Genomic DNA, 20,425 nt, shown 5'->3' on the forward strand with positions numbered 1-20,425 from the left:
CACACAAGTGCTGAATTACTACTCAAACAGGTCAGTTTATTTGACTAATTAAACTTGTGAGGTAAAGCAGCGCTGTTTCACTTGGTCTACACTATCACACTAAACTGCACTTGAGTGTGTTGAAAGTTATAATGTTATTCTATGTGTTAGTTTGTCTGTATGAGACTAGCAGTGAGCTAGATCAACATTAGAATAACATACTGATCATATTCTAACATTTCATCATGTTGAGCTATATAACATTGATTTGTTTTATGTACATTTGCTCACCTGTCTAATAAAGTACATGCAAGAGCAGCGCCTAACTTCGAAGTTAGTCGCGGTCATTAAGCTCTCGGCATCTCGAAAACGCCACGCCGATATTGATCCTCGTTTTAGTTCTTTCCTTTTGTCCCAAAGTCTGCTTGCCATGGTCCATAAATGTTTGAACGAAACAACAACAGCGTGAGTGTGCCGCTAGACGCAACGCAGTTGTCCACGTCTGTCGCCATGGTTACTATGGCAGTAACAGCGGAAACTAGGGATAACGCGGATATTACGTCATTGACAGGCGACGGTGAACAGGGACGGGCACTTTTTAAAATTGTGAATTTCTCTGAATTTAAAAATCTTTGGGAACTTTTGGGATATTGTAAGTACACAACTGCAGGAAATATATCACACTGCGCAAGTGATTTTTTGGTGAAATCTTACATATTGTACCTTTAATCTTTAATATTGAGAATGACTTTTAGAACTGTATCTTTATCGTTATCCTATATATCCTACAGTTGTCCTTGGTGTGAACGGGCCTTAATTCAGAAACAAGTAATTCAATTACTTTTACAAATAAAATAAAAGCCAATATGTAAATAATATTACTTTTGTAACACTTTACAATAAGGTCAAGTTACAATTAGTTAACATTGGTTAATACATTATCAATGAGCAATAAATGTGTTACTCTTTGTTAATGATAGTTAATAAAAATACAACTGTTCATTGTTTGTTCATGTTAGTTCAGGTTCGTGAAATAGTATTAAAAGACAAAACTTTTGATTTTAATAATGTATTAGTAAATGTTAAAATTAACAAAGGAATAGTTCACTTCAAAATGAAAATTCGGTCATTATTTACTCTCCCTCAAGTTGTTTCAAACCTGTATGAATGTCTTTTTTCTGCTGAACACAAAAGAAGATATTTTGAAGCAAACAGTTGTTGGACCCAATTGACTTCCATAGAATTTTTCCCCCTTCAAAATATCTTTCTTTGTGTTCAACAGAAGAAAGAAATTCATACAGATTTGAAGCAACTTGAGATAATTATTTTAGCAGTTACTTCATGTTAATAAAGTAGTGAGTAGGGCTGCACGATTTGGGGAATATTGCGATAGAGGTCAATATTGCGATTGCGATATAATAAACAAATGGTTTCATGAGTCAACTTGCTTGGTTCTCAAGGAAAATAAATGCACACACAGATTAGTGATAATCTGCCTAAAGAAAAAAAGTTATTTAGTCAAGAGCAGTGAGTGTTTTTCTCTGTTCCCTTTGTTCTTTGATTAACTTTAGCGACAGATATAATTAGTGGCTACTGTGTACTGTCCCTTTAAGACCAGCCGCTGCTGTCAGAGACGCGGATCTCACACGCGCCTCATTCTCTCACGAGTCACAACTCTTCACGTTCATCATAAGACTACTCTTATGTTATGAAGATACTCGACAAAAAGACATTTTGGCATAATTGTGGGTGTTATTGTTCGTTCAAGCTCGAAAGAGAACTGTATTCTGGCATGCTGTTTTGTGCGCACGCACGATATTAGCGCGAGTCTTTCTGTGTGTCACAGTCAGGACATTCACAGGCAGCGTGTTCATTTTGGCATACATGTGTGTTGTTCGTTCTACCGCGAAAGAGAACTTGATACTGGCGCGCGTCTATCTGTGGGTCGTGTGTGTCAGGAGGACATTCACTGACAGCGTGTTCTTTTTGGTCTTATCGCGCATGAATGGTTTAAAAGCATTTGCATGAATAAGAGCGGGATCATGTAACACTATAGCCAAAGGATGCCAAAAATGAACAGATGCTGCGTTAACAGCGCTAATTTGTTTATTTTATATAAAATCGCAGCATTTTGCGTCATATAATCGCGTAGGCTTGACAACGCGATTGCGATACGATTAATCGTGCAGCATTATTAGTGAAGCAGTAAAGTGTTACTGATACTTCATATAAAAACAAACAAACAAAAAAGCAGTCTTTACTGACGACTGTAAACGTCTGAATGAATGCCGCTGTCCTCACATTAACGATCTCCAGCTCCCACAGGTTCTTCACACACTCTAGCGTGCGATAGCCGCTGGACATGAAGTTGTGCAGGTATTCCTGAAGACCCAGGACGTCCAGCCACGAGGAGAGGGACGTGCTGCCGTCACAGCCCAGCGCTTTCACCTGCACAAAACCAGTACAGATCAACACAACAGAGATTATTACAATGATGGACCTCTCACAAGATGATCCTGATAAAGTCATAAGTGATAAAAGGCCATCTTAGCATGTAACGGATGATTTTAGACTGACACTGACCTTTGGTAAAGAACGTGCAGCGCTGATGATCTTCCTGCGATGTCCCGGATCCGTGATGCCGATTTCTCTCAGATCTTGCTCTTCCATTACATCATTTCCCTACACAAACACAACCGTTAGACATACTGTGAAAGATAGCTTCCTTTCTCTGTGTGTTTTAATGTTCACAAAATGTGATTTTTTTTTTATGTGATTAATTAGATAAATGTATTGCATTCATATATTGCACAAACCTAACAACATTTAATGAGGTTTATGCTAGTGAGGTTAATGTTTAAACCATGGGGAAAATAAAAGTAAACATAAAATCTCTGAAAAAAGATTTCTGCTTGTATTGATCTTGTTTAATTTAGTTTAGATTAGATTACAATATACACAACACCACAACAAAAGACCCAAATACACAACTCAATATCAATACTGAAGGGCAATAGTGCTCCACTCGGTCAATGTGTCTTTTGTCTGAAAACACGCAAGGTTTAATTCAATTGACTGCAGACCACCACTGAGAACGGCAGCTTACGTTTTAGTCACTGAACCACCTTTACTTTCTTCACCAATGATACGGTATGTCTCCACAATATGGATTACGGACACAAAATATTATCATGTTGGACAGAGACGGCGCACATCTCACACTGTTTGTATGAGTGTGCGCGTTTCATGTTTCTTTATTGATCAGTGCCATATACTCTAAACGCAGGACATCTAACACAGCAGCATCTGAGCGATCGATGCAAGACGGCGCAGAGAGCAATCTGAGGTGCTGATCTTACAACGAGACCTTAAACACACACACAGAGAGAGAGAGAGAGAGAGAGAGAGAGAGAGACTCGCGATGTCGAGAACAATGACGAGAGAGAGTGAGTGAGTGAGTGAGTGAGTGAGTGAGTGAGTGAGTGAGTGAGTGAGTGAGTGAGTGAGTGAGTGAGTGAGTGAGTGAGTGAGTGAGTGAGTGAGTGAGTGAGTGAGAGAGTTTTTCCATCAGGCCTCGCAGTCCCTTAATACACAATTAATGCATTTAAAGAGGAAACACTGTGTATGACCCGTCCTGCACCTGAAGGGTCACTGTATTAAATAGCCTTGAAACTGTGTTTAAAATATGATAAACATGACAAACAGATGATGATAAGAATTTACGGCAAGTGGAGTGGTAGTGTTTTGAGATCTACAATGAAGTGAACTGTGATTTATAGTGACCTGGCACATTTAGTGTCCAACACGCACTGCTTCAGTGTATGCTGTGAAGCACCGGCTGGCGTTATGTGCCGAGAGTCCATGCTAGCAAATATAAACACTGCAACGCAATACTTCAGTCACAATCCGTGAAACAATAACATCAAACCATAACATACCAAATCAAACAAAGTAAAAAACAACCAAACAAACAAACAAAAACTCCAAACAATAATAAAACAAAATCAATAATACAAACAACCAAAAACAAAACCTCCAAACAAGCACAGATGCAAAACACAAACCGAAACCAATAAATAATAAATAATACAAACCATAAAAGCACAAATCAAAAACTCTAAACAAAATAAAACAAACAAGCAAACCACAAACAACTCCAAACAAACAAAACAAAACCAATAAAATGCTAACAAAAGGCAAAACATACAAACAACTAAATCAATAAAACAAACACAAAACAAAACACCCAAACAACACAAAATGAAACCAATAAAACAAACAACTTAAAGCAAACCAGAAAACATAAACTCCAACCATACACAAAATAAAACCAATAAAACACAAACAAGCAAGCCACAAAAAAAAAACTCCAAACAAAACAAAATCAATAAAACAATAAAAAAGCTAAACAAAATGTTCTGATCGGCTGTGATTCGGTCCCTCCACACTACACGTCGCTGGACAGACGAAATGGAAACACATGAAGTAAAGTCCTACAATTGCGCCTGGTGAAGGAAAGTGGTGCAGTGGGTAATCATCACAGACGTCCTGTGCAATGAAGGATCTGCAGATCTGAATCAAATATGAGACATCTAATGCTCTGATGAACATGACGAATCACATCACTGTCCGTCATCGTTCACTCCACTCAAACAGCACGAGCGATCTGAGCCACTTCAAGTCTCATCTGCTCATCCTGTGGTAAAGTGAGTGAGGGAGGCAGATGGGGAATAGGTTCGAGTAAAACTGCCCAAATCATTTAGAGTGAAGAAACGGCGGCTGAATGCAGAAAGGTTAAGGTGGATGTCTGTCTCCATCCTCTCCGTCTGTCTCCGTCCTCTTTTCATCTCCCTCTCGCTCTCTATTCCACTTAACTCTTCTTCTCCCATTATCAGCCTTCAGTAAAGAAATCTGAGATCATTTTTTTTCTATAAATGCGATTATGCGACAACTGAATACGAAACACATGGAGGATGTACATTCAGTGGCTCCACAAAGTATTTGGAAACTAATCAACTATCAAACTAAAGCTACAGATTTTCTCTCGCTAACTAATGTCACTTTTCTGAACCGTTTCTCATAATTTCAACCCCATTTACAGTTTCCTTGCTAAATTTAACAAGGAACATTATTTCAACTAAATTACCAAAAGTACTTTATCGTAGGCTATGCTTTAGTTCTGATGAGCATCATTATGCCACTAGACATGCTACAGAGGGGAGGTTTATACTACCCAAAGTAAAAACAAATTATGGAAAGAGGACTATGATGTATAGAGCCATGTTTTGCCCAGAGACATTGTTAATGCACACAGTAAACATCAGTTTAAAGTCCTTTTAAAAAGGCATTTGATCATAAATTAAAATGTATTGCAAATGGTAAATTGTTATTCCACTATAAATTCTTGCGTATAGTATCATGACCAAATTGTACTATTGTAACAGAAGATTTTTTTATATCTCACAATTATGACCAAACTAGGTCTGGTGTATATGAGTGTGTGTGTGGATTTGTATGTAGGTATGTGTGAGTAGGGGTGTGGTGTTTTTAATTGCATTAGTGTTTTGTTTGTAATGTAAAATGTAATGTATTGAATACTGGTGTAAAAGTCTTGTAAGCGGCATGTTGGATTGTATCGACTCCAGGAAGAGTAGTTGCTCGTGTGCAGCTGATGGAGATCGAAATAAATAAATTAAAATAAATAATTAAAATGTGCCGATTGAGAGACTCAGAGTCCATTCTTACAAAAGATTCACACTGCAACACAATCCTTCGGTCACAATCCCCACTTCAACAAGAAAAATAAAATTAAAAATCAAACAATAGCCATACCAAACACCACCACTAGGCCTGTCACGATAACAAATTTTGCTGGACGATAAATTGTCCAAGAAATTATTGCGATAAACGACTGAGACCATTTTCATCTAATATAATGATAATGGCATAATAATGCAGGTACACCTTTTCAGAGATCTATAAACTTTTATTTCTAAAGAATATTAAACATTGAAAACGGAAAACATTTTAAATATCCACAAAAAAATGAACAAAACAACCAAAAACAATAAAAGCAATGGTCTCTCAGTGTCTGTTAACAAAGAAATTCACTTGAATAAATACCAAAAACAATAAATAAAATGGATGTAAACAAAATTGCACTTCAAAAATATGAAACATTAGGCTCAGACATAAATAGTGATACATTCCATAACAGGCAAAACTGCCGGTTAGGACCTTTGTAAACAAAACAAAAAAAGCCTCAACAGGCCCTATCACACCATTTTGCACTGTCCTCCTGTTACTTTGTCGACTAAACGCCCGAGTGATTGTGTCGGGAAGACGGAGACGCACTTTATTGCGTGTATATGCTACGCACTGTAAAATACTTGGTTAGGATTAGGGGTGAGGAGTGCGTGCGTATCATATGCCGCAAGCAGTCCCGCTTTCCCATACAAAGACCATGTGACTGACAAGCGCCACGGCGCCGCCTCCCCACACAAAGACCATGCAACTGACAAGAGGGTTCACTCCTCATATACGCTAAATAAAAAAAAATAAAAAAAAAAATAATAATAATAATAATAATAATAATAATAAAGCATGCAAATGGAATTATCACGGCCGGAAAAATGATCGAGCTCATTTTTTTTATGGTGCGATTAATTGATTTATTGACTATCACGACAGGCCTAACCACCACCACCACAAAACACTAGCAACTAAAAGCAAACTCCAAACAAACAAAACCGAACCAAACAACCCCATCCAAATAACACACAAAAAGACAAATCAAAAACACCAAACACACACAAAAAATAAATAAAATTCCCAACAAAAAGCAAAACGCAAACCAAAACCAGTAACACAAACAATGAAAAGCAGACCAAAACCAAAACTCCAAACAAACAAAACAGGACCATCCAGAAACACAAAAAAACTAATCAAAACTCCAAACACAAAAAACCCCAATAAAACACTAAAAAACAAAAAGCAAAACACAAACCAAAACCAACAACAAAAACAAGAAAAAGCAAACCACAAAACAAAACCTCAAAACTAATAAACAAACAAAACAGAACCAAACAACCTCACCCAAATAAAACACAAAAAGACAAATCAAAAACACCAAACAACCCAAAAAACAACAAAAAGCAAAACACAAACAATAAAAAGCAAACCACAAAACAAAAACTCAGAACAAACACAACACAAACAAAAAACCAAAACAAACAACACAAAGACTGTAGGTATCGTTCATGTCTGTACCACAAACAATGAAGGGCGAGGCAAACTTTTGTATACTTTGCATTTAAATCCCAAACCCCACGTATATAACAGTGATTCTCCTTTGCAAACAGCACTAATGAAAGCTTGTACCTGTATGACTCACGGCTCTAGAGACTTTGTAGACTTTGCGAACTTTGCAAAGTAATGTCTTTTTAGACCTATCCAATTTCACAAAGACATCTGAGAATAAAACTTTGATGCCAGTTGTGGAGAGATTCCTCATGACGGCAGAGGAGAGAATCAGGGAAGTCCACCAAACAACAGCTCAATTCCAGCAGCAGTGCATGAGAAATCAAGAGAAATCTGTTGTGGAAAACCTCAGAGGAAATCTCTCTAATGCAGAGGAACCTGAATTAACCGAGGAACGATGCTTTATGACTACAGAAGCACTTGTAATCATTCTGCACTCTAGCAATCATGTCAATGACATCAAGAGACGCCTTTTTCAGAAGCACCAATCAGACGCTGGCTGGCTCAGAGCACCGGCACTTCTGTCAATCATAAATGAGCCGGCGTGACGCGGGTTGAATCCACGTCCAGCAAAGGTCACTTACACATTTTTAATATGGTCGTACTGATACAAGAGTTGTGAGGCAAACATTCAATTATTAAAAACAAAATGTACTGATACTGATAGTTTGGTGGTTGTTTGAAAAATAAAGTGCTATTAAACTGTATATGATAGATTAATGTAAACCAATAGACTACCATAAATAATGATAGGCCTACACATTATATTATATTAATATAAAATTCATATTAGTCATACCGTACATACATACATACATACATACATACATACATGCATACATAGTACATACAGTCAAACCAAAAATTATTCAGACACCAGATATAATTTTTTATATTTTTTTACTAGTTGGTGCAGGACATTATAGTTCATTTATATAGATGAGGATAGCACAATAAAGCAAACTGTGACATATTAGACCCAAAAATTCCTCATATAGTGGACTATCAGTAAAATTTATACAAATTTGGGACCCAAAATGATTCAGACACTTTGACCTGACCATGTTTTGCTTCAGTGTTTTTTCTTTAATTGCTAATGCGACCTTTTTACACCACAGACTGAACAAAAATAATACCAATTACCAAGCAATGCTTATCTAATTGTGTACTTAAAGTTAACAGCTGACAGATATTCAACATAACTCATCTGTGAGACAGTCTAACAGAAGGACGGACAAAACCAGTGAAATATCAACTGAGGTCTTGTCATATTTTATTACCATTTTCAAAACTATAGCGAATAAACTGTGATAATGTGAGAAATGTTGAAGGTGTCTGAATAAATTTTGGTTTGACTGTATATTTGCACAAAAAAAGTTTTAGGGGATCTTTTAAAGATTTAAAGTCTCTTAAGATGATCTATATTTAATCAAAAATCAAAAATAATGAACAAATGTGAAATATATTACAATTTAAAGTGTGAATATATATATTAAAATGTAATTAATTCCTGAGATCAAAGCTGAATTTTCAGCATCATAACTACTCCAGTCTTCAGTGTCACATGATCCTTCAGAAATCAGTCTAATATGATGATTTGCTGCTTAAAAACATTCCGGTAACACATTATTTTAAGGTGACGTAGTTACACGTTACTACATGTACTTACTATACTAAAAACAGTAAATTATGCATAACTACAAGTAACTAACCCTAAAACCATAACTCTATAGTAAGTACTTATTAGTGTAGTTAATTAATAATACTCAGTACTTATTATACTAAGTATAATGAAACTACATCACCTTAAAATAAAGTGTAACCAACATTTCTTAATATCAATGTTGAGAACAGTCGTGCGGCTTCATATTTTTGTGGAAACTGATAGATTTCATTCAGGATTCTTTTAAAATAAAAGTTTAGAAGAACAGCATTTATTTGAAATAGATGCTGCGCACACACGCACACACACACACACACACACACACACACACACACACACACACTACAGGTGCATCTGGTACTGGTGTTGATATCTGATTGTGATGCCAGCTCTTTTCTGTGGCCGGTCATTCTGAAGCGCCATTCACTGACCCAAACGTGAAGCTAATTCCACTTCTCACCTCTCTCTGCAAACGCAAGTGCCTTGATGACTTTGTAAGCTGGCTGCACATGGGGACAGTGGCAAGGAGAATGCTAACATCCTCCGGCCCTAAACGGACCGCATTTCAGGCTTTTGCAGCATTTTATTTATTTTTTTTTAAATACTTTTTTTTTTTTTTGTGTGTGTCTATTTTCCCCACTTTCTCTTATAAACCAAATGTAAGATGTCTCTGATTGACTAACCTTTTTGTATGTGAAAATACTGATATAGTTCAAACTGTATATTCCCAAAAGGCTGAGCAATATTGAGCAGACGCATCTCATTTATTTAAACCTCTTTCCAATAACACTGAACAGATCACACCGTTCTCACAGGTAAGACACAAACAGCGGAGTACAGCGCTTTAGATCGCTCAGAGGAAACTAATGGATGTAATGAACACACTTAATTAACCTGCTTAACTGGATCTACCCATCACATCTGACATCGCAAAATTACATTTCCCATAATGCACCTCACAAAATCCACTTTGTGTCCTCAGATTTTCCTTCATTTTTACATGCGTTTTAATACTCAAGCGCAAGTAAAAATAGCAACATATTAAAGTCAAATTTCTTAATGCAAGACCTAAATACACGGCAGACAAGCTCATTTTAATTATTGATCAAATATCTCCGGCGAGATCAAAGGCGATGGGCTTCTTTGGGGTGAATTATGGAGAAGTGGAGTGCAGAGAGGAGGACGAGATGGGAAGAAAGAATGGAGATGGATGCGGGTGGTAATGCACTTCTGGAAAGACGTAAGACGAACTCACCCCAGGTGTCCGAATGAAAGCGAGAGCTCTGAGTCGTTCTCCTGCACTCCGTCTCCAATGCATTTGGAATTAGTTGGGAAAGTAAGAGCAATGTTTTGGCCTCTATCTAGTATCGCATGTGTGTTACTCAAGCTCTGACTTTCAGAAGTTCTTTAATATGCATGAAACCACACTAGTTAGAGAAGAGATGTGAATGCTTTTACAAATCACATCCCATCTTCCAATGTGTGTTCACCACATACACAAAACGCTGAGTAACAATTCCTTGAATCAGGTCATTAGGCTTCTTCATCTTCTGCTCACCAAGGCTGCATTTATTTGATGATAAATACAGTAAAAACAGCGTCCAGTGTAGACAGCTTCTAGTTATAGCGGTCACGTACGGTGTAGACAGCTTCTAGTTATAGCGGTCGTGTACGGTGTAGACAGCTTCTAGTTATAGCGGTCGCGTACGTGTAGACAGCTTCTAGTTATAGCGGTCGCGTACGTGTAGACAGCTTCTAGTTATAGCGGTCACGTACGGTGTAGACAGCTTCTAGTTATAGCGGTCGTGTACGGTGTAGACAGCTTCTAGTTATAGTGGTCGTGTACGGTGTAGACAGCTTCTAGTTATAGCGGTCGCGTACGTGTAGACAGCTTCTAGTTATAGCGGTCGTGTACGGTGTAGACAGCTTCTAGTTATAGCGGTCGTGTACAGTGTAGACAGCTTCTAGTTATAGCGGTCGTGTACAGTGTAGACAGCTTCTAGTTATAGCGGTCGCGTACGGTGTAGACAGCTTCAAGTTATAGCAGTCACGTACGGTGTAGACAGCTTCTAGTTAAAGTGGTGGCGTACAGTGTAGTCAGCTTCTAGTTATAGCGGTCGCGTCCGGTGTAGACAGCTTCAAGTTATAGCGGTCACGTACGGTGTAGACAGCTTCTAGTTATAGCGGTGGCGTACGGTGTAGACAGCTTCTAGTTATAGCGGTCACGTACGGTGTAGACAGCTTCTAGTTATAGCGGTCGCGTACGGTGTAGACAGCTTCTAGTTATAGCGGTCACGTACGGTGTAGACAGCTTCTAGTTATAGCGGTCGTGTACGGTGTAGACAGCTTCTAGTTATAGCGGTCGTGTACAGTGTAGACAGCTTCTAGTTATAGCGGTCGCGTACGGTGTAGACAGCTTCAAGTTATAGCAGTCACGTACGGTGTAGACAGCTTCTAGTTAAAGTGGTGGCGTACAGTGTAGTCAGCTTCTAGTTATAGCGGTCGCGTCCGGTGTAGACAGCTTCAAGTTATAGCGGTCACGTACGGTGTAGACAGCTTCTAGTTACAGCGGTGGCGTACGGTGTAGACAGCTTCTAGTTATAGCGGTCACGTACGGTGTAGACAGCTTCTAATTATACTGGTGGCGTCCGGTGTAGACAGCTTCTAGTTATAGCGGTCGCCTACGGTGTAGACAGCTTCTAGTTATAGCGGTCGCCTACGGTGTAGACAGCTTCTAGTTATAGCGATCGCCTACGGTGTAGACAGCTTCTAGTTATAGCGGTGGCGTACGGTGTAGACAGCTTCTAGTTATAGCGGTCGCGTCCGGTGTAGACAGCTTCTAGTTACAGCGGTCACGTCCGGTGTAGACAGCTTCTAGTTACAGCGGTGGCGTACGGTGTAGACAGCTTCTAGTTACAGCGGTGGCGTACGGTGTAGACAGCTTCTAGTTATAGCAGTGGCGTACGGTGTAGACAGCTTCTAGTTATAGCGGTGGCGTATGGTGTAGACAGCTTCTAGTTATAGCGGTGGCGTATGGTGTAGACAGCTTCTAGTTACAGCGGTGGCGTATGGTGTAGACAGCTTCTAGTTATAGCGGTGGCGTATGGTGTAGACAGCTTCTAGTTACAGCGGTGGCGTCCGGTGTAGACAGCTTCTAGTTACAGCGGTGGCGTCCGGTGTAGACAGCTTCTAGTTACAGCGGTGGCGTACGGTGTAGACAGCTTCTAGTTACAGCGGTGGCGTACGGTGTAGACAGCTTCTAGTTACAGCTGTGGCGTACGGTGTAGACAGCTTCTAGTTACAGCGGTGGCGTACGGTGTAGACAGCTTCTAGTTACAGCGGTGGCGTATGGTGTAGACAGCTTCTAGTTATAGCGGTGGCGTATGGTGTAGACAGCTTCTAGTTACAGCGGTGGCGTACGGTGTAGACAGCTTCTAGTTATAGCGGTGGCGTATGGTGTAGACAGCTTCTAGTTATAGCAGTCACGTACGGTGTAGACAGCTTCTAGTTACAGCGGTGGCATCCAGTGTAGACACGCAGAAAGTAATTAAATATCATAAACGTCCAACTTTCTGATAAAACCATATATTGATGTACATACGATTATCCAGACTGTTGTCAATGGTGACTAAGGGACTGTTTACACAACACCATTTTCAACTAAAAACGTAAAACTTTTTATCCGTTCATTTACACGACAACGGCGCTTTGGGCGCCTGAAAACGCAAAGTTTTGAAAACCGATTTCAAAGTGCAAGGTTTTGAAAACGGTCTCTGTGTAAACAACAAAAACGCGAATCTCTGAAGACGATGACGTCATGCACATGGGTATTACGTGTTCAGTCTATAGTGTTTCATCGCCATCTAATGGCCTGGCAGCAGAATACAGCACTTTTAGTCGTATTCGCGGATCCGTGTGAATGGGGATCGTTCTGACAATGGTGTCGTAAGTACGTGGAAAGCTCAAAGGAAAAACTTCTCCGCTTTAAGCATATCGTTGTCGTGTAAACGTACTCTCAATATAAATTATGTCTGCATTATGTTTTTTTTTATCCATTTTAGTTGCTGTCTCTTGTTTAGCCCTGTTCTCTTTTAAATATAGTGAGGAGAACTCTGGTAAACTAAGATGAAAGAGAAGAGTGTTTATCCATGCAAAAAAAGCCCAAGCGTTCTGCACCAGTATTATCTTAGAGAGAACGGATCGTCAATCCTACACTCTGCCATGAAAAACAGAGCGTGAGCAGAGGAAGATGAAGTCTCCAAAAAAAGACAAAGACGAGAAGGAGCTTTACAGCGATGTTCAAAGCGTTCTGCAGATATTAAACACATCGACAGCTGAAGATGCTAAACCCGCTGAGCTGTTAAAATAGTCATGTGTAAAACGCCTGCCTCTTTCCAATCAGCTCAGAGTTAAAAATGACCTTTCTGCAGTTTCAATGTAGAGATGAAATTGAGCGTTTTTCTTAAGAAGCTCAAAGTGTCTAGGCTACAGTATGATGAGGTACAGACCAGCATATAAACAAATCCAAGCCGAATTCATTTCTTACTCGTCTCCACTGTGACACTCAGAGTTAAGTATGTAAGAGAGTACAGCTGTACGGTCCAGCTAAGATTTATTAATCCTGCATATATAAATCAGCACAAGTCCACAAATGCATTCAGGCAAAGCAATCTGAACACAGCAGAGAGACTGGCCTCCTATATCTGTGTTATTGTGGACTTCAGCTGTGCTGAACACTCACATCCAAAGAACGCATTATGTGATTATGTGACCGCATCATGCCACGCCACTGACTTTGAGCACAGCATTATGAGCTGAGACTGCATATATGCTACCGTTCAAACGTTTGGGGATTTTGTTTAGTCTCTTGCTTACCAATGCTGCATTTATTTGAGCAAATACAGTGAAATATTACAAAATATTTGTTTCCTATTAGAATATATTTTAAAATGTACTTTAATCCTGTGATGGCAGAAATCATTCTTATATGATGATTTGATGCTCAAGAAACATTTCTGATTATTATCAATGTTGAAAACAGGTTTACTGCTTAATATTTCTGTGTAAACTGTGATAAACATTGACTAAATTTAATTTGCCATTGCTAAGTAAAAGTATAATTTTATTTGTAAAATTGTGCAAAACAAACTTCTGAATGGTACCGTATATTGAACAGTATGTGAAAGAAATGATACCGACTGTTTAATTGAAAATTATAAATGGTGAATTTTTGTTTACTTGTGTGAGAAGTCTAATTGTTGTTAATTGTATAACTATTTTTTATTTGACTGGTTTTAATGAATAACTGTGACTACCCTCGTTTCGACATCAGTGTCATTAATAGCTAACTGAGAACATTAATGGAATTTAACCTTTCCAATCTTTCTATCTACGCAACACCTAGCATGATGTTATGAAGGAGCTACAGAGATGGCCCGATGCATCAAGAGACACACACACACACACACACACACACACACACACACACACACACACACAGCTGACCAGCTTGGCCATAAAACCTTCATTACTTCTGCAATGAGGTGGCTCTCAGAGTAGAACAGAGGGCGTCCAGGGGCCCGTCTCTATCTTTGATTTACAACACGCACATCGCCTCCCTCGGCCAGCTGAGGCTTTCAACCGCATCACCATCAATCCTCATTACCTCACATGGTAAAAACAACACAGCCCCTTATGAGGAGTCCAGGTTCTTTAATACAGCATTGTATGGGCTTCTCAATCTGGCCAAGAACATGGTTGTGGGCCGTGTCCCTATACATTTTTAAAATGTGTATTTTTGAAATGTAATTTCAACTATACACACTTTCTGAAGAAACTGAGTGAGAAAATGTTGTGTGATCTCCAACATGTTGCTAGCATGGTCTGGAAGCCCAAGTCAAAAGATCACGATTTGGCTGTCTGAGACAAATTTTGGAAATCCTAGAAGATTCCTCTAATCCTGCTGCGGTGAAGTGATATTAGCAGCATTTAATTTATTTATATATATATATATATATATTCCCAAAATTTGTATATTTATATTCAAATTATTTAATTTTTTTATGCTATATAAATAAGTGTTAAGTTTCAAGACAAGACATGATCAAAATGAACGCTATAGATTGTTTTCGTTTGCTAACCACCTTTTCAATCCCGCACTTAATGCAGTTCACAGTCATCGAACGCGTCACGGCTTGATGATGTAAAACGCTGGATGGGTCTTCTAGCGTATTAACGAGTTTTTAACGAGTCTTGACTGTTGTTAAGTCTGACATTAAAGAAATCTGAGATCCTACAGAGTGATATGGATTACGGCGGGGATCATGTTCATTCGGTCTGACAAGCAACAATCGTAAAGGACTATTAAAAAAAACGATCTAAAAAAAAAAACTGAAAAACTAGAATACTAATAGCTCACCTCTGCATGATTTGAGGTATAGTTCTTGGTGATGATAATTGAAGCCTTAGCAAACACCACTAAAAAGTACTCTTTATAAATTGGGCTTATAAAAACCTATTTTCCAGAGGCTAGTGTTTTATAAACCTTTATTGTCTACAGTCTGCAGTTATTGGACGTAACGGAGCTCTGCCTACATAGAAATTCCACTTAGCGTCCAATCTCGCAACAATGTCCTAATTAGGTTGTTAATGATTGATCATTCAGGCCCTGGATAAAGACTGGGGCATCCGCCTTGAATAAGTGCCTATTTTTCCTATAGCAAATCATGTTAAATCAAAGAACCCTCCCCGTTCATTTGACCTCCCAGTTTAAAGCGAATGCTGACTGTCCCGCTGCTGTTACAGAAGTGTGCTTGGCTGCAGGTCCACTCTGCTACGGCAGCACACTTCTAAACACTTATTTATTCAGGGTACAAGAAAAAAAACTCTCTTTTTCTGGGAGTGTGCTTGAAGGTGATTACTCTGCAACATCACAGTTACTAGCCTAGATCCATAACCACCAGACTATCAAAACTGCCATACAAAAATATAAGCTCTTTGATGACAAGCATTTTGTTAAGATGTGAAGATTTTCTTAATGGCAATCTGATCAGGCATGGAAAGACACCAATGGCAAATCCAAATGGCAAAGTAAAATGTAAAGTTGTTTTCACATGTAAACAGTTTAGACAATCAGAACACAGTACATTCACATGGAGAAGTCTTAAAAGGCACAGTAGCAATAAAAGTGAGATGCTTTTAAAAAAAAAATACAAACAAGGCATGTGTTACTCACCATGAACCGCAGGTCATCGAAGCCGTTGAGCAGAAGCTTGCTCTCATACTGTGGAAGGCCTATATGCTCCAACCAATCACCGACCGACTGCTCCAGTAGCCTCCCGGATCCACCTGCGGACAGAGGAAGGCGCTTGAGCAGCGAGAAACCGTTGAGACGATAGCATCGGCACTCGGATGAAGAGACGTGGCACTGCCACATCATCCTCGGCCAGCAGTGCCGAGAGCACAAACACCAAGAAGGCAGAGGCGACAGGATCCCGGCAGAGAGGTGTGGTCGCTCCCACAGCAGGGGCGAACCACGCTTGCTAAGAATGAAGTTCGTGTTTCCGAATTTGGGATGAAGATGGGCCCAACGCTGAGGCTGATCACAGACTTAGACTCCACATTACCTTCCAATTTAGATTTAAGAAGTTGTAACAAGTTGCTATGAAATATGCACACAGAAAACAACTGGGGGTCGAGACCAGCAATTATCGAAGTTTCCATTTGAGTCCAAAATCAGCCTATGAATCAAAGGTTTGATTTCACAATCCAAACAGTGAGAGAAGACGATGTGCATCCATAGAAACAACATTGTAATAAAACCAATTTCTTTAGAATCCCGGCAAAGCTAGTTCCTGAAAATGCGAGCTTGCAGATCCATCTTTGCACACCCTAATTGACTGAGCTGTTTAATGAGGAAGAGCACAGCAGGGGATCAGGAAAAACGTCTCACAACTGTAAGTTGTAATTTCCCTCCTGGGGTGTCCACGTGGAGGTAGGTGCACAAATAAACGTCCCACCTTTAACTAACACAAGCAGACGTGTTGTCCGTGCAAAATTATGCCCAAACAATGTCTACCAATCCCATGCAGAGTGACTCTTACTAATAACTCCTCAAAACGTCACAATCTCCTGATCTCCTAAGAGTGACTAAAAATTGCTATGAGCCTGGAAACTCTTAAATTGTGCATACTGCGCTCTTCATCCTCATGCAAATTAACTTCTAATCCAATCTCTATGATATTGGTACTTAAAAGTCAGGCAGGACTGCATGACTTGCATTGTACAAAGTCACTCTGTGGTTCTCAGGATCAAAGGTACATGAGATCAAGCACTGGTGTTTGGTAGGCAGAGAGAAAAAAAAGCTATCACAACTCTTTGCTCTGATAAAACTCTTGATATCATCTTTATTCTACAACAAATATGCCTGCCTATGATTAAATTTAGTTGCAGAAGAAGCTGCTGACGGAAAAGAGGGCACCAAACACATGCCTCACTAATAAACCTAGACTTGAAGTTGGTCTAATCAAAGAGGAATTAAACGCAAAAGTGAACAGAAAACCAATGATCCAATGAGAACTAGTATCTGCCAGAGTTATTCAACTTAATCAGAGACTCCAAACCGCAAAAGTACAAGACTCGCTTTTCCAACACAACAAAGTCTTCCCAGAATCATAGAAGTCCAAACAGAGAAAGTGGGAGCACTTCCCATGCCATCAGTCAATCCTCCGAGTAGGCTGCAGACGTCTAGATATCCCTCTAGTTCCTTGAGACATCACGGCAGCTGCTCAGTTAGAAATGCAAGGTCAGTGGGATGTTTATCAACCCAGCTCCACAGAATGGCACTCAAACTTGACACACTTTGCAGGGCGAGCGGTGCGGACGAGTCTGGATATTGTAAGAAATGCAGCTGTAATCCCTTCGGCACAGAAGGTGCGGTCTCCTTGTTCAACCGGACACTGTCAATTCTGCTCTGCAACACTCCTGCTCCGTCTCCTCCTTTCTCTCCCTCACTCCTGCTCTCCCCTCCCTCTCCCTGTCTCCTCCCCTCCCTGCCTCGCTCGCTCTTCCCCTCAAAGAAACTGCGGGCCTGCTGTCCATTGTCTAAGGACTCATCGAACCTTTGTCCCATCCATTGACCTGACCAAGACCAGTCCTCTTTTGCCAGTGTAGTCGACTACGGTAACAATATTAGAGGCACTGATTCAAAAGACAAAGAAAGAAACAAGGCTCAATGATAAACAGTGCTTACACAGAGAGCAAAGCACAAACACAGAGGCATATGCAGAGCTTCTAGGCTGGAGGGTGTAGATCTGAGATTATTGCCAAGCTGCAGGGCAGTTCTTCCTCTAAATCCCCTGACACTCATGCATGTTAATATTTTAGCACCTTTATCCACATAGACAGAAACAAAATGAAAAAATCTGTAAAAAATTCAGTTGCAGGAGTTTGTAAATGAAATATGGTATTCTTGATGTGACAGGTGCCTTTATTAGGCTTGATATTAGGAAAGGTGGGCCAAGTCAAAGTCAAAGAAGTTCACTTTAGTTTAAAAAAACAACAACAAAACAACGTATTGTTACCATCTAAAATGGTACAAGTGAACCAAGATTGTTCTTGGAGGTATCTAGGTGGTGGCTTTCTAGCCTGTGATATTCTGATCCCTAGATTTATTTGTCCATTTTATTGCTTACCCAAAAATCTGAAGTCTGATTTCTTAAAAAGGTAATAGCACAACTCAATAAGCTGCATGATTCGAGGTATCAAACAGTGCAGGACAAGCAACACTTTAAAGTCTTACTTTGGTTATGGGTTTGTTCAAATTCATATTGTCAAGGACGCGCAAAAGTAATAAATGCTGGCTTTAGTAAGCACCAGTAATAAAATTAAAAACCAGGAATCATGTCCAAGTAGGATGCCCGCAGGAAACAGGAAATGAGGTCAGTGCCAGTGCCATGTGACAAAAGGACAGTGGAAGGACTGGTCCTCTAGCTAGTTATATGGGCCAATGAACCCAGTTGGAATACAAAAGGCCCCTTGCAGAGACACAAACCACTTGAAACAGTGTCTACAGGCTTTAGATAAACTGATGTGAGGATGGTGATTTATTCAAGGCTTAAACTTAAGAACAGAATCTTCCCCCTCCGTTTTTGCAGGAGTTGCCAAACCGTGCTTACAGGACCGAGTGGTACAGCAAGCGTGACAGTCTCGATTGCTGTAGTTTGGGTTAATTCCAGAGGAAGGTCAATAAACTGCCTCCATACAGAACAAGGTCATGCATCACAACAAGGCTGAATCGTCAAGCATCTCAGCGCCCATTGATTTAACTCTCAAGTGTCCCCTCGTCCTTCAACGGCACACTGGGATTTCTCATTCTCCATTTAAAGGGCCAGCCAACCCCATATCCTTTATTCACTAATGTAACTCTTCTGGACTTGGCCTTCGTCCTCCTCTTGCCCATCAAGAGGTTATTGTGTTTCATTGCTGGTCTGCTCAGTCAGGTCTCATTTCATAGGGGAGGTGATCCGAAGGCAGATCCTCATTCAAACATACAATCCCCAAAGACACTTGATGCTCAGTTAACATCAGGAGACCAAACCGCCAGCTAACTGTGGCTACAATGAGCAGTGATTGAAAAAACATCTCCCCTCTCAATTAAAACACAATAAATTAAAAATACAATGCATTGTGCATTATGTCAGAAACTCTCTCAGCTGAATAATGAAAACAGGGCAGAAGTGTTTAGATACAGCTGAAAGGTAACGCCATCACATACCTGTGGCGGCGCAATCCTGGTCTTTGGAGAAGTCAATGCCGGCACCAATCAAAGTCATGATCTTCTCAATCTGTAAGAGAAAAAAAAACACACAATGAGACAACCACATGAAGACACTAACCATAGTGCAATTTGGAAAAAAAGCAGCTGTAATTTATGTTAAAACTTTGCATTAATGATTTCCCAGCAGAGCAGATGAAGCGGTAAACAGCGGCAATACCGACTGAGAAACACACCATCTATCATCCCAAGGTTATAAAGATCATGCACAAGGCAAATAAGAAGTGACGTAATGTTGGACAGAGAGACATCTGGTTACACCAGCCCTGACCAATAGAGTCACAAGTGAACTGAGGGTATGTCACTCACCCCCCGGTTACACATGGAAGACAATCCACAGTCCAAATACTCAAGCAAGTAAACACCCAAGACATTCAGGTAAACTCAAAAACATGCAGGAGATCAAGGGGACAACACGTCATTTCATACATTCACCATCATCAATCACTAGTCAAACTTCCTAAATGTCTGACGCTAAGAAACTGTCTGAAAAGGCATAAGGGTAAAAGTAGTTCTGTCGTGCATTTGATTATTCTGGAAGTTAGCAAAGTCAAGCGACTCTACTCTTGGATCTCATTGGAATCGGCATTCATTGATCATGACGTGCACACCCTTCAGTGATTGACAGAATGCTGCAGTAACTGAAAAACACTGATTACATCAGCATAGTCTGATCGTCATTTCAATAT

General features: G+C 39.8%; 1 protein-coding gene across 13 annotated transcripts in view; it reads right to left on the reverse strand.

The window, feature by feature from the left end:
- LOC311302107 (ankyrin repeat and SAM domain-containing protein 1A) overlaps positions 1 to 20,425 on the reverse strand; it is a 132,084-nt gene that overhangs the window by 19,539 nt on the left and 92,120 nt on the right. For all 13 annotated transcript variants that reach the window (XM_084427725.1, XM_084427726.1, XM_084427717.1 and 10 more), the window contains 4 exons: positions 19,677 to 19,746; positions 16,137 to 16,249; positions 2,563 to 2,661; positions 2,281 to 2,427 (listed from right to left, as the gene is read on the reverse strand). In XM_084427725.1, the coding sequence (XP_084283851.1) occupies positions 2,281 to 2,427; positions 2,563 to 2,661; positions 16,137 to 16,249; positions 19,677 to 19,746 (429 nt within the window). The remainder of the gene's footprint in view (positions 1 to 2,280; positions 2,428 to 2,562; positions 2,662 to 16,136; positions 16,250 to 19,676; positions 19,747 to 20,425) is intronic.

This window comes from Rutilus rutilus, assembly GCF_951802725.1.
Source record: "Rutilus rutilus genome assembly, chromosome: 13".
NCBI lineage: Eukaryota > Metazoa > Chordata > Actinopteri > Cypriniformes > Leuciscidae > Rutilus > Rutilus rutilus.